This window comes from Osmerus eperlanus, chromosome 28 (genome assembly GCF_963692335.1).
Source record: "Osmerus eperlanus chromosome 28, fOsmEpe2.1, whole genome shotgun sequence".
Classification (NCBI taxonomy): Eukaryota; Metazoa; Chordata; class Actinopteri; order Osmeriformes; family Osmeridae; genus Osmerus; species Osmerus eperlanus.
In genome coordinates, this window is record NC_085045.1 from 2,007,830 (window position 1) to 2,030,848 (window position 23,019).

Genomic DNA, 23,019 nt, shown 5'->3' on the forward strand with positions numbered 1-23,019 from the left:
TGAGTGTATGAGCGTGTACCCAGCCACCTGCGATCGTCAATCTCGGCCTTCTTCAGCAGAGATCTGACGTTCTTCCTGAGCTGAGCGTTCTCGTCCTGCAGCTGAGAAGAGAAACAGCTGCTGTCAAACACACCCGACTGGACGTCACCTGGGCCGTCCTCTCTCACAATGAGCAGATAACTGAATGTGGGGAGAGAGGGGAGAGAGGGAGTGTGTGTGTGTGTGTGTGGAGGGGTGGTAAAGAAGACTGAGGAGGATGACTCTAGAAGACGATGAGAGGAGAGTGTGTGTGTGTGTGTGTGTGGAGAACGGAGGAGGGCAGGTCTAAGTGAACCTTCTGCAGATGGTTCCTCTTCCCTTCCGGCCTGCCAGTCTGGGTCCGGAAGGAGAGCTCCACCATCGACGTCTCATCATCCCCTTCATAGTTCACCGGGCCTTGCCTGGAGCCCTGCCACAGCGACTCCTCAAGCAAAGACGGCTCCTCTCCTTGCTCCTCCTGCCACGACACCTCCTCCTCGGTGCCGAGGGAGGACGGGTCTGAATACGTGCTGCAGTCTGCGGTTCTGCTCAGCACAAACTCCTGGGCGTCCTCCAAGGCTGAGGGCTCGTAGCTCCCGGCCCAGTCCTCCTCAGACTCTTCCCCTGGCTGTGGTGTCCCGTCCAGGTTGCTGTAGGACGGATACTCTCTGTCTGATAGGAGGCTGCTACCGTACGTCTTCTGTAGGGTCACACACACACGCACACAATGACACACACTTGCATGAATCATCTCTGAAATCCTCGCCCTTGTTCACAACAGCACCAACTGTAGTCATACTTTTCATTGCCTTTACCGTGTTTAGATTTTCTGTGCTGTCAGTGTTCCTTCGCTATATTTGACTTTACTGTTTAATTGAATGAGTTGACGTCTCGTCGATAGAACTTACCTTTCTCATTGGGTAGAAGGTTTCATCTGAATCTGTATTCATATCAGGGTCCTTGTTCTTGCTGCGGATAAACTCTTTGAAGGAGAAGGGATTCAATTCGTCTCCATCCTCTTGGACTTCATCTAAAAAAAAGTTCAATAACATTGAAGTTGTTATAGTCACAACTATATTTTGTTCACGAAGTGTACGTGGTAGCAATTATGCAAAGCTAACGCTGGTTGGCAACCTACCATCTTCGATAATTAAAGTTTTTGCAGAAGTTTTCGGTTTTGACATGTTGGATGGATGTAGAGCAGTCAGACGTACGGCTGTGACACTACTACAACAGTAAGCTTGTACACTATCTAGCTACGCTAGCTAACTTACTAACTGGTTAGCTACTATAGCTAATTCGACAGGATACGAGCTGTAATACGAGACGGAAGCACTATAGCACATCTAGCTAACAACACAACAATGGCTACAGATCCGCCAAGATTAGTCTAGATTCCTTTCTCTAAACTACTGACTGTACTGGCCTGCCCAAATGGTCAAGGAATTCCAGATGTTGTTCATCACTGTGGAGCGCTGAAAACAGATCAGTTGACAGATGAAAGATCACGTGTGCACACCCGAACTTTGTATTGGTTCCTAAACTTATGACGTTTATTGAAAAAAATGCACATGCCATGAAACAACCTTTTGGAACTCCCGGGTATATTCAACGTTCATCACATGTTCTGAAATTGTGGTAAGAGTGATATATAACGTTGTGTTTATGCATAATTAAGATAAATATAATAAATGCATTGGATTTTTAGTCTTGGTACTTGCATCTGGAAAGATTGTCTAACGGAGTAGCTAACTTGATTCATTCAAAACGCTAATGTGTAGTGGCTAGCTAGCTACCTGGTGCTGACTGGATTATTGAAGTAGGGTAAGTAACGTTAGCCTATATGAATTAAGAAATCGAAACATCATAAAATATATTATAGCCTGGGGTGTAAATGTTTACTGGGTGTTTTATTCAGCGTGATGTCAACACACGCAGCCATCTCGCAAGCTAGGTAGATGACCATCAGCTAACAATTGTAGGCCGAACTAACTGCTATCAGTCAGCCTCTTCCGCAGGCTGTGAATCAGGAACTGAATTGGGTTAGGTGGGGGACAGGGGGCAAGATTGGGGGGGTTTGACCCCCCTAATTAAGACTTGGACCCCCCTAAAAGAGGTAAAAACAACAGGTCGGGGGGGTCGATACATTTATATATCGTTCTTACCTATAATCGTAAATATTACTTTACGCCCTGGAGAAGAAGTTGACCCCCCCGATTGTCATTGTATAATTTGCACTCTGACTGGGGGTGTGTGTTGAGTTGCTGCATGCATGCACCTTATGGACTTGAGAGGTAATAAAACAGCTATTCCACCCGTCACATTCCAGCACAAACCCTGTTGTACTGTCTTCATCTCCTGCAGACTCAAGACGGAGATAGATACTGCAATGTCTGAAGAACATACCAAGCTGCCAAGCTCCGAGCGCAAAACACGGACGCGACGACAAACCCGGTCTCAATCCCAACCTCAAACCCAACCTCAAACAGACTCTCAGCCTCAAACCAGGTCCCAAACCCAGTCCCAACCCCAAACCCAGTCCCAAACCCAGTCTCAACCCCAAACCCAGTCTCAATCCCAAACCCAGTCCCAAAGCCAGAGTAGTTCGAGTTCGTCATCCGTTCCTGCCAGCCAGTCCTCATCCACATCAGGCACCGTGAGCTCCGTGGACACCATCCCGGTCCAAGACCTGTCTCCCATCCGTGAGGAGCCTGAGCCCCGCCCCTGGGGCCGCCTGCTGCCCCTGCATAAGCGCTTCAGAGTCCTCAGTGAGTCCCACATGCAGCTCCTGGTTACCCGGTCTTTAAACCACAGGGCTGTTCTCTCTCTCCCTCTGTCTCACACTCTCACTCACTCTCCATTCTATTTTTCACTTTAACAGTTTCACTCTTACGCATTCTCTCTTTTTCTCACTCGCTCTCTCTCAATCACTCTCTTTATTTCTTTATGAATTAGGATATTTGTATTGTATCCTTTTTCAGTTCTTCGTGTTGTGTTTTGTTTAGACTGCATCGAGGAACAGTACTGGTTCGGTCGTGACTCCAAATGCGATTACTGTTTTGAGGATGGCCTGCACAAGAACTCCTCCAGGTTCCAAACCTACAGCAAAAAACACTTCAGGATATTTAAAGTAAGTATCTTGTCTTCCTTTTCTCCCTCATGCTGTTCTGTTTGGCATCACTGGTTCCCTCCATTCAACCCTACAGGAGGATGATGTCGTCTATTGTGAGGACCATAGTGGCAACGGCACATACGTAGACGGTCAGCTCATTGGGAAAGGGAAAAAGCTTCCCTTAGCTAACAATGCTGAGTTGGCTTTGACTGACAGTCGCAATAAAGGTACGGTACTGATGCCGCCTCGTAAAATATGACATTTTCTCACAACCATTTTCTTTGAATTACGGCACTCTGTTTTATGACTGTTATCTTTCTCTGTGCTGTGATGATCAGACACAGTCTGGACACAGTCTGATCATCACAGCACAGTACCTTCCTAAAGGTGATGGCATGTAGCCTTGTTTGATGTGAAACCAACTGTTAGTTTTTCCCTTCAGCGTTCATGTTCATCGACCTGATGGCTGATGAACAGTCCAACCTGCCCAAGGAGTTTAGAGACAAGTACATAATCACCAGAAATATTGGGAAGTAAGTGTGTTGTCTGTACTTTGAGCTGTGCTGGAATATTAACTGCGTTGGTACTGATACAGATGGGGAGGGGGGAACCCACCTGTGTGTGTGTGTTTTGTAGGGGTGTGTGTAGGTATAGGCTTGGCTGTCCGAGGTGTGTGCTTAACTAGGCGTGTGTGTTTTCTTAGGGGTGTGTGTGGGGAGGTGAAGCTGGCCTTTGAAAGAGCCACCTGTAAAAAAGTGGCCGTCAAGACCATCAAGAAGAATGACTTCCCATCTGTTGGGGTGACGTATAACCACTTCCTGTTATCAAGGAAACACGGATGCTGAAATACATCGTCCTCATGTCGTTGTTTCTCCATGAATAGATGGCCACGAGAAACGCTGAGAGAGAGATTGAGATCCTCAAGAGGATCGACCATGTGAGTGTGTCAGAAGCACTAACTTACCGTCTGTAGCCTGAGATGGTTTGGTGCTTGTCTGTAAGGTAACAAACACATTTAGGTAGTGGACGTCCTCTGTAGTTAGATGTTAACTTGTTTGCTTCCTGTCCTACGCCCAGCCCTGCCTGATTAGGACAGAGGACTTCTATCAGACCGATGATTCCTACTACATCGTTCTGGAGCTGTAAGTCTTGCGTTCTCTGTTTACATAGTTGGATTCTTATTCGCAACCTCCTACCGGGCCATTGAAACCCCCACTTGACCCAGCTGAACTTTAGACTGAAGGCAAGACATTACACCCAGCTTGGAAGATGGAGTGGAATGCACAGTGTGCGTCACATCATAGTGTGTGTGTGATTTCAGGATGGAAGGAGGAGAACTGTTCAACAGGGTCAAGGCCAAGCAGCAAATACCAGAGCCCATCACCAAGCTGTATTTTTACCAAATGTTAAAGGCCGTTGAGGTAGTTTCACCACTGGTTGTTCACAAAACGTATGCGATAGAAGTGTTTACAGGACTGTCCTAACTCTCTATAACCCCTACTTGTCCTTGGCCTTCTAGTACCTACACAACAACGGCATAATTCATCGAGACCTAAAGCCTGAGAACATTCTTCTGTCCTCCCACGAAGATGAGTGTTTGATAAAGGTGAGAGAACAAGACAGAAACCAACCCCTCAAACAATATTATAGAAAAATATATCATAAATCTTTTACTGTAAGTATGCTATTATAGCACAAGGTATGCGTGGGATGGTGTGCGATGATCCTTACTCTTGTGTTGCAGGTGACAGACTTCAACCAGTCAAAGATCTTGGAGGAGGAGTCTCTGATGCGGACGCTCTGTGGAACGGCTACGTACCTGGCGCCCGAGGTGTTTACGGACGCTGCTACCGTGGGTTACAGCCGGGCCGTGGACGCCTGGAGTCTGGGGGTCCTGCTGTTTGTGTGGTGGGTTCTACATTTAGTCATTTAGCAGACGCTCTTATCCAGAGCGACTTACAGTAAGTACAGGGACATTCCCCCCGAAGCAAGTAGGGTGAAGAGCCTTGCCCAAGGACACAACTTCATTTTGCACGGCTGGGAATCTAACTGGCAACCTTCAGATTACTAGCCCGACTCCCTCACCGCTCAGCCATCTGAATCCTCTACCCTGACTGCCTGACAACTGTCACGTTTGTAACGCTGCCTGTGGGTTCGGTCTTAGCCGTTTGCTGAAATAGTGCTCCCTTTAACACCCTCCCTGTGTGTGTGTGTGTGTGTGTGCTCTCCCCGCTTGTTTAACAGCTGTCCCTGTGTCTGTGCACCCCACAGTCTAGGTGGCTACCCTCCTTTCCACACTGACTGGTCCAATTTATCGGTCCCTGACCAGATCACTCGAGGCATCTTCACTTTCATCCCGTCCAAATGGAACAAAATATCAGCGCCCGGTGAGACAGAACTCTGTTTGGAACAGCCTGATCAGTGTGTCTGTTTGGAACAGCCTGATCAGTGTGTTTGTTGTAGTTTTTCGGTAACGTACCTAAATGGCTGTTTTCTGTGTAGCCAGGGACCTTGTCAAGAAGTTGCTGGTTGTGAACCCCACCCAGCGCCTCTCCATAGAGGAAGCCCTGAAGCATCCCTGGCTGGAGGTGAGACCCTCAGAGAAGCTGAACGTATCCCAGCAACAAGCACAACACCGCGGGGACCGAGAACCTGTCGAATTTAAAAACATACTTCCTTTTCCTGGGAAATCGATAGCTTTCTCCTGGTTGGACCGGGGACATTTGTGTCTGACGTAGATGGACAAGAGTGTAGCTGTGACGGTGAGTGTGTGACTGATGTTCCACAGGACCCCAACATGAGAGACAAGGCCCACAGCATCATGTACCCCAACGCTACGGCGCTCGCTGCAGGAGACTCCGATGACCCCGACACGTGGTCGGATGGTGCGGGCGGACCGTCCGACAGAGCCGCCGCGCAGTCCGACATTGCCGCGGTAACAGCATCCCACCCCACCCCACCTCACCTGTGATGCAATTTTCACCAATGTAAAAAAACAACCTTTATACTGAGTTGCCAACGGAGTGGACTAATGCATATAGGAATGGTTCACTGGAGTCTGCCAGCTTGTCTAGGCCCTCGTGTCTGTTGATTCTAACACAGTTCCTCTGTAGTGTTGAAGAACAGTTCACTGAGCTGCACAGCGAACCAACACGGCTGTTCGCTGAGCCTGTGTTCACTTGTGGTGTTTTTGGTTCCAGACGTCCACCTGCAGCACCGCCAGCACCATCTCAGGCACCAGGAAGAGACCGAGAGAGGACACCGAGGACGACCAACCGCCCGACAAACGGCAGGGCCCGTTCACAGCCACCTGATCCGTTTCCACGGTTACTGATCTGAAAAATCACTGGCATGCCTTGATCGGTTCATTCCTCTGTAATTCCTTATAATCCCCCTGATCTCATTTGTCTCCAATCACTGTTGAAATTTCTCCTACTCATCCACATGCACATTGTTAACGTACGTGTCTCAATGTGGTGTGTGTGTGTGTATATATATATTTTTGTACTACAGGTAAATAAAACCAATTTTATTTAGGCGACACATGGCATAATTACACATTTGCAACACTTTACGAAAGATTCAGCTTGTTTCATTTGAGAGTTCCATCTTCCTCATCCTGAAGTCATTGCCTGTTTTATAGATTATTGCTGATCAAGTTTAGTGTTTAAATTATTGATGTGTTGATTCTCAAAGCAAGTAAGGCTGTAGATCCTTCTAGTAGGTTATAGGCTTTACATAGCTGATAACAAGGCATCTTGGTTAAGGCAGCCTTTCTTAGCCACGGTCCTCACGACCTACCTGCATGTTTTAGATGTTTCGGTCTTCCAACACACCTGATTCAAATGAGTCGTTATCAAGCTCAGCAGATGCCTGTTAACGACCCGTTCATTTGAATCAGGTGTGTTGGAAGAGGGAGACATCTAAAACATGCAGGACAGGAGGTCTTGAAGACCAGGGTTGTTGACATGAGCTCATGTCAACAACCCAACAGCAAATCACTCAAAATACATCCAAAGGTCTTGTACATATTTGTACATGGGGGGGGGGGGGGTTGACACCATGGCAACCGGTGACATCACAGTTTGGCCTTTGCATTGTCCCTGAGGCGGTACAGCACGGCATGGGCCTCGTCAAAGGAGCTGCCCACAGCAGACTGAACGCGACCCAGCCAGCGCTGCAGCACAGGACGGTCCTGCAGCACATCTCTGCCGCCGCCTAGAGGCTGGAGGAGGAACAGCAACAACAAAGGAGGCTGGTGAGAACGTTTCCCGAAAGGTAGGCAGACAATCCTCCACAGGAGGACCACTAACAGCAAAACCCCGGTAGCTCGACTATGTCATATCCTCCGACCTGCATGAGTTCACACACGGCCAGCAGGTCAGCTAGAGAGATGTCGTCGCCACACAGGAAGGGCTGCCTCTTCAGGAACATGTCCTGCAGCTTGTCCAGGGTGACACTCAGCTCCGACACCGCCCTCTCCACCCTGGCCTGCTCGGTCGGCTGGCCAGCCATACGGGGCAACAGCACCTGCACACACACGCAACAGAACATCACTACCTACGTTTAGAGCAGTGGTCTTCAACCCTGGTCCTTTTAGATGTTTCCCTCTCCCAACACTCCTGATTCAAATGAATGGGTCGTTATTTAGCTATGCAGAAGCCTGATGATGATACAGGACAGGGGGGGGGTCGTTGAAGACCACTAATCTACAGTCATGTCAGCCCTGTCTGGCATCTTTCCCTTCCCTGATTGCTAGACATACATCAGCACCCACTGGTGAACAGGTGTTCACATTCACTCTGCGTGATGAGGTGTGGGTGATGCGTACGTACATGTGTTGGAAGGTGCTACTTCCAACTTTACAAGCAGGTTTTTATTATTGTACGTGTGTTTGTGAGATGCCTTAGTGATGAACACATTGGCAACATGCTTGTTGTGATTTGTGTGTTACCTCCAAGAGGAACACTTTAGCAGCTTGAGGGCGTGTGTTGGTGTGATGCCATGCGGTGTACTCGTCCACTCTGGCCCTCCGCTCTGGTTGCTTTGGATACCAGTGGTCTGGGACATGGTACTTTGTCGCCAAGTACTTCAATATGGCATCACTGCAAAAACAGATCACACAGATCATGCAAATAAGGAGTTAAGCTATAGACTTATGTGCTGTATACGTGATCAAATTGAAGTCAATTGTATATTACTCAATGCAACTGATTGATTGATCGATTAGATACTGTCCGGGTGAACTAGCTAGTCTTAATAATGTTATAATTGTCCCACCTTTCAGTTAGGACAAAACCATTGTCATCTATAACTGGGACTTTCTGCATGGGGTTCAGTTTAGCGAAATCCGGCGTCTTCTGCTCACCTGCATGGAATACGACACCAGGGTATAAAGCAGTGGATTTTGTTAATCTATCACCAACCTTGAACGACTTCGTCACGTCTAGTACATGGCCAGTTATGCTACAATCGATCTGCCAAAGAGGACAAAGTTCAAAGCAAGGTTGCTTTTTAGCAACGTCTATAAAGTTTAGTGCATCGATGCTATGTATGCAGTAGATGCAGACGTTGGATTTCTGTTCACATGAACATGTCATTTTGACCAACTAAAATAAAACGGACACAATTATACTCGTTTGCTAACGCTCGCTAGCTAGAGCTCGCTAACAAGCTAACTGTAAACACATTGCCTTCCCTCTCTTACCTTTTCGTAGTGCCACAGTTTTCAAAGTATGGGGTATTTTGTTGACATTTACTAAAATGTGTATTGCTCTGCATGGCTGAGACAGTAAGTCTAAGTAGATGTCTAAACCTCTTCGACCAGCCATTATAAGTGTCCTGGGTGTGCGGGGTGAATGTAGCCAGCAGTAGTACAAGCCACTTGCGTTGTGTGTGTGTGTGTGTGCGGGTGAGTGCGTGCAGAAATTGTGCAGATCATAAGGAAGGTTGCCAGGTTTGATGACAGCAGAATGATCTCCATATGGAGCACTACAGCACACACTTTTCTGCGTTACATAGGCAATTCTGCTTTGACAACAGTTAGATTATCCACTACACTAGTTTTCCAAGTTGCAGATAACTACTCGGTGATCCAGTTACAAACAAGAGCTCATGAAAAGCTTGTGATTTCATTTTAAAACAACTATTTCCCATACCGGGAGTCGAACCCGGGCCGCCTGGGTGAAAACCAGGAATCCTAACCGCTAGACCATATGGGACTGTACTATGACATCGCCAATTGTGTGACCGAGTATATAAAATCATATATCCATTCATAATTTTATGGAAACATGATATGAATAGCCTAGATCATTTATTACACCAGTCCACTAGCAGTAGGTGTACATTGCAGCTTTCTGAGGATGAAAGCTTGCCTAGGTAGGCTGGTTCTCAATTCTACTGACAGGCATCCCACCCGCTGCTCTACATCTAGACCTTCAGTGCTGGGGGATGGGGAGCGCATAGAGTTGCGTGAGAGAGGTTGGATCTATACTGACATCAAAGCAGCAGTACATCGCTACTGTATCCTACTCTGATCTTCATCGCAGCCAGAGATGGGTGAATTTTCAAACCTCACCTTTTAAACGGGGTGAAAGTCTAGACTGACGTTGAATGGAATTGTATTCGTTTTTTGGGGGGGAATCCAGGAGGAATGCACACTATTCTCAAGGGATTTAGCGTGGAATTCTTTTCAGCAATTCAACAATTTTGGGCTGTAGCCTATAGATTCATACCGATACACACACGACTGTAAAGGCAATGTAGTTTACTTTTTAACTGACTATTTGTCTTCTTTTTTTTAAACATATGTTCTTAATAAATTAGGCCATTGCAATTTCTGGAAGACCATGGCCACGCTCAACATGTCATGGGGAATACTTATTTGCGGAATACTATTGAACATCACACTATGTGCGAGTTTCCCAAACAAACTTGATGATTTTGACACCGCCATCGACACGTTAGATTACGATCAAATAGAAGATGAGTATGATGATGGAAACAGTACCAACTGTGAAGACTGTATACCGGAGTTTTGTCCCGAGGCGATGGGATGCAGAGCCGGGTTCGTGCTGGACATTTGCGGTTGTTGTAAGGAATGTGGAAATTTAGAGGGACAGTCGTGTGACCTTGGCGATAGCAACGTCTTCTACGGTCTCTGCGGTGAGGATCTCTTTTGCCATGTGGACGACTTGAATCTTGGAGAGGGAGAGGTCGCAGAGCCCTTGTGCGCGTGTAAAACTCAGGATGCGCTCTGTGGCTCAGACGGGCAGACGTACATGAACATATGTCAGTTTAAAGAGGCGTCGTTCTCAAACAAAAACCTCAAAGAAAAGAGCAAAGGCCCATGTAAAACAGGTAACATGTTTTGTATACAACTTGTAGGGCTTCATTACCACACGTATAGGCACAGGGTCTATTAGTGTGTGAGTCGAGTAGGTTTCAGTTGGTGAAAATGTACCTTGGAGAAAAAAAAAAGTTTAAAAAAAAACGCACGCTGTCACATAACTCATCTTCAAAGAAACAAGCCAGTGCGCTTTGATTTACTACGCTGCATGTCATCAGCGGGAAAATTATAAACTTTTCAATGAAGTTCCTTCGCGACATAACTGAGACTGCTTAGCCGACAGAAATATGAACACGGTTTTAATGTCTGGAACCCCCTCCGAAACCAGGTCTGGGAAACATGTTGTGTGTAATGTCTTTTCAGTGTGTTTTTCCTTTGCCACCAGCGTAGTAGCCTCCCGTCCAGACGTCTGAGAGCTGGAGGAATCTGCCCCACTCCCCCAGCTCCCAGGCCGGTGAGACCAGCCTGTAATTTCCCCGTGGCGGAGCAAGGAAAATTTATAGTTTTAAACAGCTCCAGGAGCCAAACCCTTAAAGACAACCCAGGAGTCTTGAGAGAGGAAACCACTTGAGGAAAACACCTCGCTAACCTCTCTCTCCTTTCTCTCTCTCTTTCCCTCTTTCTCTCTGTCTCTGCCTCTTTCTTTCTGTCTCTCTCTCTTTCACTCTTTCTACCTCCACTGTCTCCCTCATTCTCTGCTCCATACCACCCTATACTTCTCTACACCCCCTCCCCCCTCCTTATTTTCCTTTCAGTCCCTATCATCAAAGTGCCTCCCCAGAATCTAGTGAACCAGACAGGCAGCACCATGGTGTTCCTGTGCGAGGTCTTTGCCTTTCCTATGGCCCTCATAGAGTGGAGGAAGGAAGGAGAGGACGTCATATTGCCTGGGGATGACCCTCACGTCTCGGTCCAGGTGAACCAGGGAGACAGTTAACATTCCCTTGTCAAATATGTCAAATATGGTATTTGTTAGAACAGCTGCTAAGCAGAACCTACGTTACAGCAAAGTTCAAAGGTTCAGATGTTTTAAGACCACTTACATTTTACATTTAGATTTACATTTAGTTAATTTGGCAGATATAAATTGTGCACATAGAACATACAGCTGATCAGAAGTGCATGGTTCCAATGGTACATCAATCGTTCGCGCCAGATCAAAGCAGTACGTCTTGTAAACAGGTAACATTTTAAACAGGTAACATTTTAAACAGGTAACATGTTTTGTGTGTATAAAACTTCTATGGCTTCATTAATACACGTGCGTACTGCAGGTCTATAAGTGTGTGAGTCGAGCTGGTTTCAGATGGTGAAAATGTATCTTGGAGAAAAAACGAAGTAAAAAAAAAACAGCACAGACGCTGTCACATCGTCAAAGAAACATGCCAGTGTCATCTGGTCTGACTGAGGTCTCAGTTAGTAATCCCGTTCTCACTCTGCGATGCTGTGCAGTCTCGAGGGGGGCCAATGAAGTTCGAGCTGTCCAGCTGGCTGCAGATTGAAGGCGCCAGTCCGAGGGATTCTGGGACGTACCGCTGCATTGCCCGTAACGACCTGGGCAGTGTCTCCGCTACCGCCGTACTAGGGGTCCTGGGACCAGGTGGGTGCAGTGGAGGTGGTTCGAGGACGGTCGACAGACTTAATGAGCATGACTTATGCACCCAGTGGTCTTGGGGTCTTACCAAATGGCACTGCTGCATTTTTGCTGTCTCTCTCTTTCCTTCCTTCCTTCCCTCTCTCTCTCTCTCTCTCTCTCTCTCTCTCTCTCTCTCTCTCTCTCTCTCTCTCTCTCTCTCTCTCTCTCTCTCTCTCTCTCTCTCTCTCTCTCTCTCTCTCTCTCTCTCTCCCTCCCTCTCCCTCTCTGTTGTTTCAGGTCCAAATCTCGAAACTTAGTGCTGACTGTAATATAAAAATGCTTGTGCAAGCCTTGACAGACACTTTATTGTTAGATTCTAGCTGCCAGGAAATTTGTTGGCCAAACAAGCAGAGCTTTCCCAATAATAGTCATGGTACGATTAGCAGAGAGATAACTGATCCCAGATACATGTCCAGAGCTGAAAGCTCATCTGTCACAAAGGTCAACTGATCATATCAGAAGATCACTAGGGTTTAAGACCTATCCAGGTACTCTATAGGTGAGTCTGGGTGTTGAAAAGGGGGCCTGACCTAACCCAACCACCAGATATTTGTACTATTTTTCACTGGGTATATTCTAGAAATCCTTCATACCTGAGCTCCCTGAGGTAATGTCTGATCCAACATAATTGGGTTGGTGAAAGCATCTGCTTTCCCACAAAACTGTGACCCATCTCATCACTGATGTCTCCATCGTAGAGAAGGGAGGAAGGAAAAAAGAAGGAAAAAAACATTCGACGGATTCGTTGAATTTATAGTACAGTCAGATGGCTGAGTGGTGAGGGAATCGGGTTAGTAATCTGAAGGTCGCCAGTTCGATTCCCAGCCGTTTAAAATGACGTTGTGTCCTTGGGCAAGGCACTTCACCCTACTTGCTTTGGGGGATTGTCCCTGTACTTACTGTAAGTCGCTCTGGATAAGAGCGTCTGCTAAATGACAAAATGTAATGTAAATGTAAATACTACTCCGTAGGCTGTGGGTGCTAAAAACAATTCACCGCCAGAAAAGTAGGTGGAGCAATGTTTTTGAAGGCTGCCACATGACGTCTTTGTTTGTGGAACCAATTGCGGACCAATCACAGCCAAGGGATATCCGTAAAATGACGGACTAGCGGACAGATAGGCAGGAAAATCAGGAGGTGCACGTAGAGCTCTCCGAGGGGCTCGGAGAGGGCGTTCCACATCGGAGAGGGCGTTCCCTGTGTCCGTCTCCGTGAAAACGGAGTAGTATAAATCGGCCTTAAGACATGACTACATACAGTCAAGACACAGGGCCAACATAAGAATCTGAGCTTCTGTTCCCTGTGTTGATGATGTCTCCTCCACATGTTGTGTCTCCAGAGGACATGTCGGCCTACGTGAGGGACAGCATGGTGGAGATGACAGACATGATGGACTACAGCCCCTCCAGGAACTACGAGGAGGATTACTACTAACTCTGGTCAACGCCGGTAACCACGGTTACCAGTCAGTTTCTGTTGGTCGTGAAACCAACTCCCATTAAGGACATTCGTTGACAACACTTTAGCTACAATCGGAAATCTCCTCTTCCTCTGAGACTCTGATAATAGTAGCTGGCAGAAGCAGATAATATATCACACAGTAAATTATACACCTGCAACCTGAACTTAATTCTCTACTGCTGTTTTAGGAAGGTTTGAAAGTGAGAAACGGCTATGGATGTGAATCACAACAATGTTAAATGATGTTCTGTGTGTATGCAGACAGACCTTGTTCATGCACTCATGTCATCCCATGGTGAGTGTGTGTGTGTGTACGTGTGAGTGTGTGTATGTGTCTATATATATATTCATATATATATATATATACAGTCCCCATACAGCTGAGCAAAAGGAATGAATGTTCCTTTGTTCTCAATCCCTTCTCAGCCATTCCCCCTGCGACTATGAGGCACATTCCTGACCATATGAACGGTGAGAGAGAGAGTTACTCAGACGGCCTTCTCAATGTCTGGAGGACGGCTTAAACCCTCCCTCTGGGACGGGACCCGCCTGTCTGCATGGAGGTCTGTCTGTGTGTGGGTCTGTCTCTAGGTCTGTCTGCCTGTAGTCCTGTCTTTTGGTCTGTCTACCTGTATGTCTGTCTGCCTGTAGGTCTGTCTGTGTGTGGGTTTGTCTGTTGCTCTGTCTCTAGGTCTGTCTACCTGTAGGTCTGCCTACAAGGGCATCTGGATGCAGAGTATCTGGAATGCATCCACATTGTCGTTCTCTGCCTCAGAACTGGAAGCTATTATTCTGAAGGGCTGCGAGTTTCCCTCTCTCCTGTCTCTGCAGCGCTGGGCAGATGTGTAAGCTCCCCAGGCTTTGGTGCTGCCCGGTTGAAGCAGATGGGAAAAGGCAGAGATACAGAGAAAGCTAGAGAGAGATACACGGGCATAGACAAAGGGATTTGAGAGTGGATGAGAGAGAGAGAAAAAGGGGGGAGAAAAGGAGGAGAGGGTCAAGCAGAGAAGGTGCCCGACAGATGGTTTTAATGTTTCGGCCATGGAGCTTAGCTAGACAGACATGAATGAGAATCTGTCCGTCTCCTGTGTGCTCGTAGGTCAACAAGGCTCAGCTCAGTTCCACTTCCCGTTATTAAATATTATCTATTTCTTCAGACTTGAGCTCTATATAACTACTCAGGAGGCAACTTGAGAAGTCCAGGAGTCAAGCGTCTACCTGAGCCATTGGCTTACATTCCTGTCGGGTCGAACTTGCGCGATAGCCTCGACATACATAAAGATTTACTGTATTAACCTGAGAATATGACTGGCATTATCAATATTGTTTCTACGTTGCTAGTATTATCAATGTTTTTAGTTAACTTTACTAAGCATACATGATGCTGTATATAACACATACACATTATATATACAGCTCTGGAAAAAATTAAGAGACAACTGCACCTTTTTCTTTAATTTAAAAAAAGGTTGAGGAGGACAATTTTGAGTGAGGAACAGAAGGGTACATTTTGAAGTGGCCTCTTACATTTTTACCCTTCTGTTCCTCACTCAGAGTTGTCCTTTTCAACTTTTTTTTTAATGAAAGAAAAAGGTTCAGTGGTCTCTTAATATGTACCAGAGCTAAGAAATGAATGGTTTGGTTTGTGGTGGTGATGCTTTGGATAGCAGCTGTAAACTGCACATTCTATAATCGTGAAAATTGATCATGTACTGTATTGTAACTGGTGAATGGTTGCCTTCCAATTGATCTGAAAACAATACTGGATAAATAATAAATGCCCAGTAATCAGAAACAGTCAGAGAGTGAGGTTGCGTGCCATCTTAGCTAAACACGTGTCCACAAACAAACACACACTTTTAATTATTTAAGATCTTATACATAACCTTAGTTTCAGCCTGCCAATAACCCTGTATTATCCTGCCATTTTTCCATCCAGCTCTCCAACCATGCTGGTCCTAGCCCCTCTCTCCAACCCTGCTAGTCCTAGCCCCTCTCACCAACCCTGCTGGTCCTAGCCCCTCTCTCCAACCATGCTGGTCCTAGCCCCTCTCACCAACCCTGCTAGTCCTAGCCCCTCTCACCAACCCTGCTAGTCCTAGTCCAGCTCTCCAACTCTGCTAGTTCTAGCCCCTCTCACCAACCCTGCTAGCCCTAATCCAGCTCTCCAACTCTGCTAGTTCTAGCCCCTCTCACCAACCCTGCTAGCCCTAATCCAGCTCTCCAACTCTGCTAGTTCTAGCCCCTCTCACCAACCCTGCTAGTCCTAGTCCAGCTCTCCAACTCTGCTAGTTCTAGCCCCTCTCACCAACCCTGCTAGCCCTAATCCAGCTCTCTAAGCAGAACTCCAGACAGTGAGGTGGGACTTCCGGTAAGGGGCTCACATTCAGCTGCATGTCTGGATGGAAAATTGGAAAGTAAAGGAACTGGTGGTGTGATATCAGGAGGTTCATGTGAGAGACTGATGGGCACGGGTCTCTCCACTCCCCCCGGGCTTCAGGCTTCATATCCTGAGCACTGAAAAGACATTAGTGGCAGAGCAACAGAGGCAGGCTGCCAGGGGGAGACCAGCCTGTGGTCTACTGACTGACAGGCTCACAGCGCAACCCCAAGCTGTGGAACACAATATACTATACATGCTGGAGACCCGAGCTCTCTCTCTCTCTTTCAATTTATTTCTCTCCGTTGGAGGAAAACGGAGGGAGGACATAAACAAAAACTTAGATAATTAACATTCTTTTAAAAATTGCAGAAGAAAAAGGAGAAAAAAGCTTATTCTACCCTCAGTGGCACATGGAACCCATTGGGAAATACTCGTAGATAATTTCTTCCAATAGATCCAAATAATGCAAAAAAGGTTCCAGGCCTTTTTCCCTTTCTATGCCCCATCAGTGCAAACAGACAAAGTAGACATCCAGAGGTCTCCGGGACCACTTTTATTTCTAAATCTGCTATGATAATGTACAAAGGTGATACGAGAAAGTCTTTATTATTAACAAAGCTCGGTTAAATAAGTGCTTACTTTACAAAGAATCCTTTGAGTTGAGCCAGATGTAAAAAAAGAAAAAAAAAGAAATCTAACTCCAACCGCCACCTACTGCACAGAACATTGTACTACAAGAAGGAAATTCACATTTTGAAATAAGAATAAACAGGATACAAAAGAGACAGAAATTTAAAAAGATCAATCGATAAGTAGTGCTGGTGGAGGTTAAGTACTATATTGTTAAGTCAAATCAAAACTGCAGAAAAATGTGCAGAACAGAAGTAGGAGTATTTGAACTGTTAAAAATGCTATACATACTATTCCAACAACGGTGTTTGTATGTGCAAGCGTGTTTGTGTGTGTGTATATGCAAGCGTGTGCGTGTGTATGTGCAAGCGTGTGTGTGTGTATGTGCAAGCGTGTGTGTGTGTGTGTGTGTGTGTGTGTGTGCATCCTCTTCTGCTCTACCTGTCCATTTTCACCATCACATTATCATAGGGGGAGTCCTCCTCAGAATCCTGATCCCCCAGAGGAAAGGCTCTCTTTGGGGGCTTGGGTACGGCGTAGTCGTCTACGTGGGGGTTGTAGGGATACTCGTGGCCATTTGGATCAACGACAGTTCCCATGCTCCTCCAGGCATTACCTCTGACCTCTTCCGGGTTGTCGTAGAGAGAGGTAGAGCCCGGGTGCTGTGGGGTCACCACTGCTCGGCCCTCTGGCTCGTCATAAATGTGTTCTGCCCTGTGATATTTTGGTTTGGTGCCGTCTGGCCTGCACGGAACCAGTGCTCTGACGGCTAACTCGTCTATGCTGTCATAAAGCGGGTCGCGAGCCTCATCATCGCTACACCCCGGCCTATCAGAGCCCGGCTCTGTGACCCAATGCACAAAAGTCTGGGTAGTTGCCATGTCAGCTATGATTTTCTTTGAAAGGGAATCGAAGGGAAGGGCGTATTCAGGGTCTTGGGGTGGCTTGGGGCTGGGGGTCTTGGGAGGTAAGGAGGTGTGCTCTCCCTTGTCGCCCCCCCTCTCCGCGGGAAGGGTGATCTCTGAGTAGGTCTGGCTCTCCTGGTTCAAGAGAGGGCAGCTGCAGATTGGCTTCACCTGGTTCTTCCTGGGATTGGAGCCTCGGGTGTCCAACGTCAGGCTCTTCACCCCCGTTAAGAGCTTATCCACTGGGGGCTCCAGCCTGGCGTGGGGGACCCCAGGTTGGTGGGAAGGGGAGGGCTGCACACCAAGCTCTTTGACGGTGCTGTAGATGCCGGGCTCGGCTCCAGGCTGGGGCAGGGGGCGGGACTGGGGGGCTGGCTCCGTGTCCAGGCTTCCCGAGGCCTGTCGTAGGGGCTGGCTGGTCCTCTGGAGGTTGATGGCCATCTCCACGGCCTGAAACACTGCATTCCCCTGTTTGGTGTCGAACTCGAAACTTCCTTCGCCAGAGTCACACCTGCGCCCCGCCTCAAACGAGAAAGTCAACTGTGAAGAAAAAAGCCACCATGAAGCAGGATTGACAAAAGTGATCAGGCTACTTATCCTCTCTCAGGATAATAAGCTCATCTTTATTGGTAATCATGTTTCCTCATCAAGTGACTAATCTTGATAATATTGATGTAAAACATACATCGAGCTCATGCTCTTTCATGTTTTGGTCTTTTAAACTTTCCCACGTGAGCAGGAAGTTACCTTGTCGCGTCCGAAGCGCCGGAGGAAGCGGTATGGCCAGTTGTAGAGGACTTCCCCCGTCGAGGCGTCCTTCAGGACGAGGCTGTTGGCATCGGTCCGTAAGACGCAGGGTCCCCTCAACCTGCAGCGCTCAGAGGCCTCCGTCCTCCTCATCACCACCCGGAAGTCCATCACTGGGGGGAGGGGGGAGAATAAGAGAGAGAGAGAAAGCAGAGAAAAGGTAAGAGAGGAAGAGAGAGAACTTTGGCCCAAGAGTGTGTGTATTTAAACAGGGGGGAGGAGAATGGATCGGACAGATATGAAGATATTACATACAAGGTGAACAGTGAAATGTTTCTCCAGAAACCTAGTAATGATGCATCCAGTATGTTCCATGCAGACAGAGCATGTAGACGGTTAAGCGTTTTTCCACAGCCTCTCATCTCGTAAAAGTATCATTATTTTTCCTGTAAAAACACTGCTGTTTCTGTTACTGTGGTTACCGATGTGGCGACCCGGAGCGTGTTTGAGTAGAGCTAAGGAGATCTGGAGGGGGGGGCAGCAGTATTTGGACAGTTGTTCCTCAGAATGGGGCTCATCCAAGGGAGGTGTGGAGGTTAGGGTTAGCCTTGGCTCTGAGTGACTGGTAGAGAAGATACTTTGCAGGCACAGACTCACAGTTTGCTCAGTCTGTTAACTTGATGAACCAAGGCTGTGAAGTGCTGGTCTTGTTCTCATGGAAAATGTGGTAACCCAGTGCTTGTTTAGTCATCCACTCTGTGTTTTGAAACAACAAAACACACACACACACACACATACACATCCTACAGACACACACACACACACATATAAATGTGTATACACACATTCTACACACATATACACCCACAGTATGTGTATATTTATATACCCTACTGACACATATATACACACACACACATTTATACATACACTCTAACACTCACGTTTATGCACACATACACACAGATCCTTGTGAATTCCTGTTTTACACATTTTGTCAAGCAACATTCACCAAGACCAGTAAAAATACAGCGCTCACTTCCTCTACAGGCATCACCCCGCTTGTTCTAAAGATAGACACATTGCGGCCGTGTCATGGTGATGCACAGTGGTTCTGCAACTCACACATGCCCTTCCTCTTTCCCCTCCCTAGCTCTTGCCATCTCTACCTTGTCCTCTGGTCACATGGTATACAATATATTAATACTGAAGATACAGTAAGCGTTGACATTTAACAGATGGAGTTAGTCAGTCGGAGCTATGGAACTGCAAAGACGTGAGAGGATATGACCCCAGTGCTTGAAGAACAGAGCCAGGATGCAAAGAGAGAAGAACAAGGAGAGCTTGCAGATGCTTGTGTCTGGGTGTCATGGAAGTGTGTGTGTGTGTGTGTGTGTGTGCGTTGCGTTCGCCAGGTGTTGTCTCCAGGATGTTGAGGTTAGGGAGTTGCTGCTTCCTCTGCTTGGCTGCTACTGTTGCTGAGTGTGCGTGTCGTGTTAAGAGATGCTCTAGGCTGCAAAATGGCCTACTGTACGACCCCTGTAATGACCCCTGTAATGACCCCTGTAATGACCCCTGTAAGAACTCATGTAAAAGTTCCTAAAAGGTCTCTGCTTTTTCCTTCTTTCTCCCTCCTTCTCTGAGTTTTTTGTGTGTCTGGTTACAGACCCTCGGTTATGGAGATATATATATTGTCCAAATATATATACACACCAATATAAACATACATAAACATATCCCAATTTTAGACCCTCCAAAAATATATTGATTTCTGAATGACCCTGTCAACCCTCATCATCTCATAACTCATGATTCTTAAAGAGAAAAATGTAAAGTCTGTATTTGATTCGAAGTTCGGAGGAAGTCAGCTTCTAGCAGATAAGTTGGTGGTCATTGTGCAAAACAGGGGAAGGGTGTCGTGGGACTGGAGTGATGTACTCAACCACAGGAAGAGGAACCAGCCACCTCAGTTTTCCACTGTGCACTGCTGATGCTACAACTAACTTCTTCTGTTGTCAATAGTCTGTCCTAAAAGAGGATGAGCTGACTAGGGAGCCACATCACAGACCCAACATACTTATTGCTATAGACAGAATGCTAAAAAAGATAGAGTTTATAAATGAAAGGGACAGAAGTAACAGTGAGGTTTCCAAACTATAAGTTGCGCATTTATAAATTAAGTCAATTCTCATTGGTTTGATATCCTATACAATATGTTGACCACTGGCAAAAGAAATGGCTGCAGACTCTCAACTTCCTCTCTGCAGGACGTAGGTCTTTGACTGTGTGTGTGTGTGTGTGTGTGTGAGTGTCTGTGTCGCAGACTCACCAGTGTCTCTTCCACCGTAGAGAAGGTTGTCCTCCATACCCTGTTCTGGTGGCTCCACATTTGATCTTTGTATACTGTTCCGTTTCGCCCCTCCTCGATCAACCCAGTTTGACTACACAGGACACATTTTACATTTACATTTTAGTCATTTAGCAGACGCTCTTATCCAGAGCGACTTACAGTAAGTACAGGGACATTCCCCTGAGGCAAGTAGGGTGAAGTGCCTTGCCCAAGGACACAACGTCATTTTGCACGGCCGGGAATCGAACTGGCAACCTTCAGATTACTAGCCCGATTCCCTAACCGCTCAGCCACCTGACTCCCATCTGACTCCCACCTGACACACACATGCACAAACACACACATACGCACGCACACACACACCACTCTTTTATTGAACTAACAGGGTAGGTGTTAAAGTAACCTTTACACAGATATGTGGTGTAAATTAAAAATAGAATACTAAGAATGAGACTGTGTGTCTCTTCATGGGGTTACACTGTGGTTGAAATACCCCAAAAGGTTTTTCCAAAACATTCAAACCACTTACACTATATCTGTCAGTCTGACTGAGAGGAACAACTAAGGCTTGTTGTTTAGTTCCTGAATATTGTATTTGCATTTTGAATCTTCTGTGGACATTTATAAGGAAGTGTACTGTACTGTGTCTCTTCTTGTCAAAAGTACATACTGCGTACATCGAGAGCATTACAGCTACATTACATTACAGAGGACCAGAGAATATGGATCATGCTTTGTGTGGGCCCCATCACTATAACCTGATGAAACACAAAACTGCCCTGTTTCCATTATTCTGTTATTCTATGGGAAGCTGTGAACAAGTGCGTGAGTGCGTGAGTGCGTGAGTGTGTGAGTGCCCGACTGACCGGCCGACAAACCGAATCACTAAACGAGTAACCGAACTCACAGGAAAAGCTATTTCGCACAGCTTCTGTATCCAGTCATCCATCCCGGCCGTCTCCACGGCGAAGACAAACAACTTCTCGGTTGTCTCCACCAGGAAGGGAGCGCAGTCCCGCGGGCATCCCTCCGCCTCCATCTCCGTCACCCGGATACAGTCGCTCAGACGGATCACCTTCTTGTGCTCCTGCTGTTTCTTCAGGTTCCGGTCGGAGCGGTCCATGGTTCCGGGCCCTCCGTCTTTGCACTCCCAGAACTCCATGCGGGAGATGGAACAGGTGCTCTCCCGGTACAGCACCGACCACACCCTCTTCCATTTCTAAAGGGAAGCGACAGGAAGAGACCATGGGTCAGATAGGAAGGTAGACACTCAGAAGGACAGGTCAACTATGTGGAGCAGAACCTACCAGCAGAATTATACTATTTAATGTATATACTAAGTTAACTAGAACTGTTATGAAATGTATCTGAGCGCATTGAAAAGCAACGTGTCTCAAATCAGCTTGCAACCACCAGCAATTCTATGAATGTCACACAGAATGGAAGTTTATCAGCTAAACCACAATGACAATGTTCTGTGCCTAAATTATAAACATACTCAGTTAGTTAGGCTACTCTGTTTTGTATCTTTCAACCTCATATCCTCACCCAGGCAAAGGCACCAACATGTTAACTCTCGATGACCATGTATGAGGCTGCCTTTTTTTGATAGTACTGTACACCACAACACTCAACACAACTATTCCATCTGTAGCAACCTAGCAAACACGGAAAGTGTGTGTGTGTGTAGTGTAGTGTATCCCACCTTGCCAAACCTTTGTTGCTGAAGAAACAGCATCCCTTGCTTCCTTATGTCCTCCTCCATGGTAGACCAGCTTGGTCTTTTCTTCTACTCTCCTACCACCACTAAACTCTCTTGTCCTCTAGGTTCTTCAACCCACCTTTACCCTCTTCTCTCCCAGTTCCGCATTCACCACGTCTCCCCTTCTCTCTCTATCTCTCTATCTATATCTATTTGCATACACCAACCACTCTCCCTCCTCTCCAACTCCAACTGTTGATTTAGTCCTCTCTCAATTCTGCAGCGTCGCCTAACCCCCCCAAGGCTGCATGCGCCACAAGTTCCCCATCATGCTATTTCCTGCCTGCTCTGCAATAGCAGCTAGCATGTCGACATAGTGTAGAAGCAGTGCCCGTGTCTTTCTGTGGGGTGCATGCCTTCTTGATGAATGTCACAATAAATACTTATTTGTTGTAAATGAATAAATGAACAAACAAATACATAAAAATAGGCATAAGGGATATTTTCAGAACGAGAGGCCAAACTGAGCACATCAGCCAATTTTAAAGTCGTTTTTACATCTTTCCAAATAAATCTTTCCAAATAAACATTCTTTCCATACAGGCTATTAAGTTGCGACACCATAAGAGGCCATGCACAGACATTCGATTGCAGAGGTTTTCCCATTTTCTATATAGGCATATAGATATAAGGCTAGGTTTTCAAAATAAACCATGTGATACTA

General features: G+C 46.6%; 5 protein-coding genes and 1 non-coding gene across 10 annotated transcripts in view; 2 read left to right on the forward strand and 4 right to left on the reverse strand.

Moving 5' to 3' along the window:
- entr1 (endosome associated trafficking regulator 1) overlaps positions 1-1,521 on the reverse strand; it is a 4,011-nt gene extending 2,490 nt beyond the window's left edge. The window contains exons 1-4 of the mRNA XM_062454266.1: positions 1,157-1,521; positions 927-1,048; positions 335-718; positions 28-101 (exon numbers count right to left, since the gene is read on the reverse strand). Coding sequence (XP_062310250.1) covers positions 28-101; positions 335-718; positions 927-1,048; positions 1,157-1,202 — 626 coding nt within the window. The 5' untranslated portion in view covers positions 1,203-1,521. The remainder of the gene's footprint in view (positions 1-27; positions 102-334; positions 719-926; positions 1,049-1,156) is intronic.
- Positions 1,521-6,671, forward strand: chek2 (checkpoint kinase 2). 3 transcript variants are annotated; one of them, XM_062454263.1, is made up of 16 exons: positions 1,521-1,656; positions 2,383-2,516; positions 2,547-2,786; positions 3,024-3,148; positions 3,225-3,357; positions 3,573-3,663; positions 3,834-3,930; positions 4,014-4,067; positions 4,208-4,272; positions 4,452-4,551; positions 4,650-4,736; positions 4,875-5,038; positions 5,402-5,517; positions 5,633-5,718; positions 5,919-6,065; positions 6,331-6,671. In XM_062454263.1, exons 2-16 carry the CDS (start codon positions 2,408-2,410, stop codon positions 6,442-6,444), a joined length of 1,728 nt encoding a protein of 575 aa, XP_062310247.1. In that variant the 5' UTR covers positions 1,521-1,656; positions 2,383-2,407; the 3' UTR covers positions 6,445-6,671. The 3 variants fall into 3 exon arrangements, with proteins under 3 accessions (XP_062310247.1, XP_062310246.1, XP_062310248.1); XM_062454262.1 differs by having other exon boundaries at positions 2,383-2,786; XM_062454264.1 differs by having other exon boundaries at positions 2,383-2,786; positions 5,919-6,117; positions 6,331-6,468.
- Positions 6,645-9,036, reverse strand: gstt2 (glutathione S-transferase theta 2). Its single transcript, XM_062454270.1, has 5 exons — positions 8,838-9,036; positions 8,411-8,498; positions 8,085-8,235; positions 7,484-7,660; positions 6,645-7,355 (listed from the first exon to the last, which is right to left on the reverse strand). The coding sequence occupies exons 1-5, from the start codon at positions 8,959-8,961 to the stop codon at positions 7,209-7,211; spliced, it is 687 nt and encodes a 228-aa protein (XP_062310254.1). The 5' UTR covers positions 8,962-9,036; the 3' UTR covers positions 6,645-7,208.
- On the forward strand, positions 7,279-14,447 carry kazald3 (Kazal-type serine peptidase inhibitor domain 3). Of its 3 annotated transcripts, XM_062454269.1 has the most exons (5): positions 7,316-7,408; positions 10,872-10,935; positions 11,237-11,397; positions 11,934-12,081; positions 13,457-14,447. In XM_062454269.1, the coding sequence occupies exons 3-5, from the start codon at positions 11,290-11,292 to the stop codon at positions 13,549-13,551; spliced, it is 351 nt and encodes a 116-aa protein (XP_062310253.1). In that variant the 5' UTR covers positions 7,316-7,408; positions 10,872-10,935; positions 11,237-11,289; the 3' UTR covers positions 13,552-14,447. The 3 variants fall into 3 exon arrangements, with proteins under 3 accessions (XP_062310252.1, XP_062310253.1, XP_062310251.1); XM_062454268.1 differs by lacking the exon at positions 10,872-10,935 and having other exon boundaries at positions 7,279-7,408; XM_062454267.1 differs by lacking the exons at positions 7,316-7,408; positions 10,872-10,935 and adding an exon at positions 9,663-10,492.
- Positions 9,280-9,351, reverse strand: trnae-uuc (transfer RNA glutamic acid (anticodon UUC)). Its single transcript has one exon. It is a non-coding gene; the product is annotated as a tRNA-Glu (tRNA).
- A 1,784-nt stretch (positions 14,448-16,231) lies between the features above and the next one.
- On the reverse strand, positions 16,232-22,524 carry dok2 (docking protein 2). Its single transcript, XM_062454852.1, has 5 exons — positions 22,299-22,524; positions 21,501-21,812; positions 20,573-20,684; positions 18,244-18,416; positions 16,232-18,036 (listed from the first exon to the last, which is right to left on the reverse strand). Exons 1-5 carry the CDS (start codon positions 22,356-22,358, stop codon positions 17,029-17,031), a joined length of 1,665 nt encoding a protein of 554 aa, XP_062310836.1. The 5' UTR covers positions 22,359-22,524; the 3' UTR covers positions 16,232-17,028.
- Positions 22,525-23,019: the final 495 nt, after the last annotated feature.

Bases quoted from the DNA above. Each gene is read 5' to 3' on its own strand.
- chek2 (XM_062454262.1), top strand. From the start codon at position 2,408: ATGTCTGAAGAACATACCAAGCTGCCAAGCTCCGAGCGCAAAACACGG. The intron at 3,358-3,572 runs GTACGGTACTGA...TTTTCCCTTCAG, and splicing joins GACTGACAGTCGCAATAAAG to CGTTCATGTTCATCGACCTG. The intron at 4,552-4,649 runs GTAGTTTCACCA...TTGGCCTTCTAG, and splicing joins AAATGTTAAAGGCCGTTGAG to TACCTACACAACAACGGCAT.
- gstt2 (XM_062454270.1), bottom strand. From the start codon at position 8,961: ATGGCTGGTCGAAGAGGTTTAGACATCTACTTAGACTTACTGTCTCAG. The intron at 7,661-8,084 runs GTAACACACAAA...GTGTGTGTGCAG, and splicing joins CTAAAGTGTTCCTCTTGGAG to GTGCTGTTGCCCCGTATGGC. The intron at 7,356-7,483 runs GTCGGAGGATAT...TTCCTCCTCCAG, and splicing joins CCGTGTGTGAACTCATGCAG to CCTCTAGGCGGCGGCAGAGA.
- kazald3 (XM_062454267.1), top strand. From the start codon at position 9,982: ATGGCCACGCTCAACATGTCATGGGGAATACTTATTTGCGGAATACTA. The intron at 10,493-11,236 runs GTAACATGTTTT...TTTTCCTTTCAG, and splicing joins CAAAGGCCCATGTAAAACAG to TCCCTATCATCAAAGTGCCT. The intron at 11,398-11,933 runs GTGAACCAGGGA...GATGCTGTGCAG, and splicing joins ACCCTCACGTCTCGGTCCAG to TCTCGAGGGGGGCCAATGAA.
- dok2 (XM_062454852.1), bottom strand. From the start codon at position 22,358: ATGGAGGAGGACATAAGGAAGCAAGGGATGCTGTTTCTTCAGCAACAA. The intron at 18,417-20,572 runs GTGAGTCTGCGA...CCCTCCCCCCAG, and splicing joins CTACGGTGGAAGAGACACTG to TGATGGACTTCCGGGTGGTG. The intron at 18,037-18,243 runs GTAACTTCCTGC...TTTTCTTCACAG, and splicing joins GGCGCTTCGGACGCGACAAG to TTGACTTTCTCGTTTGAGGC.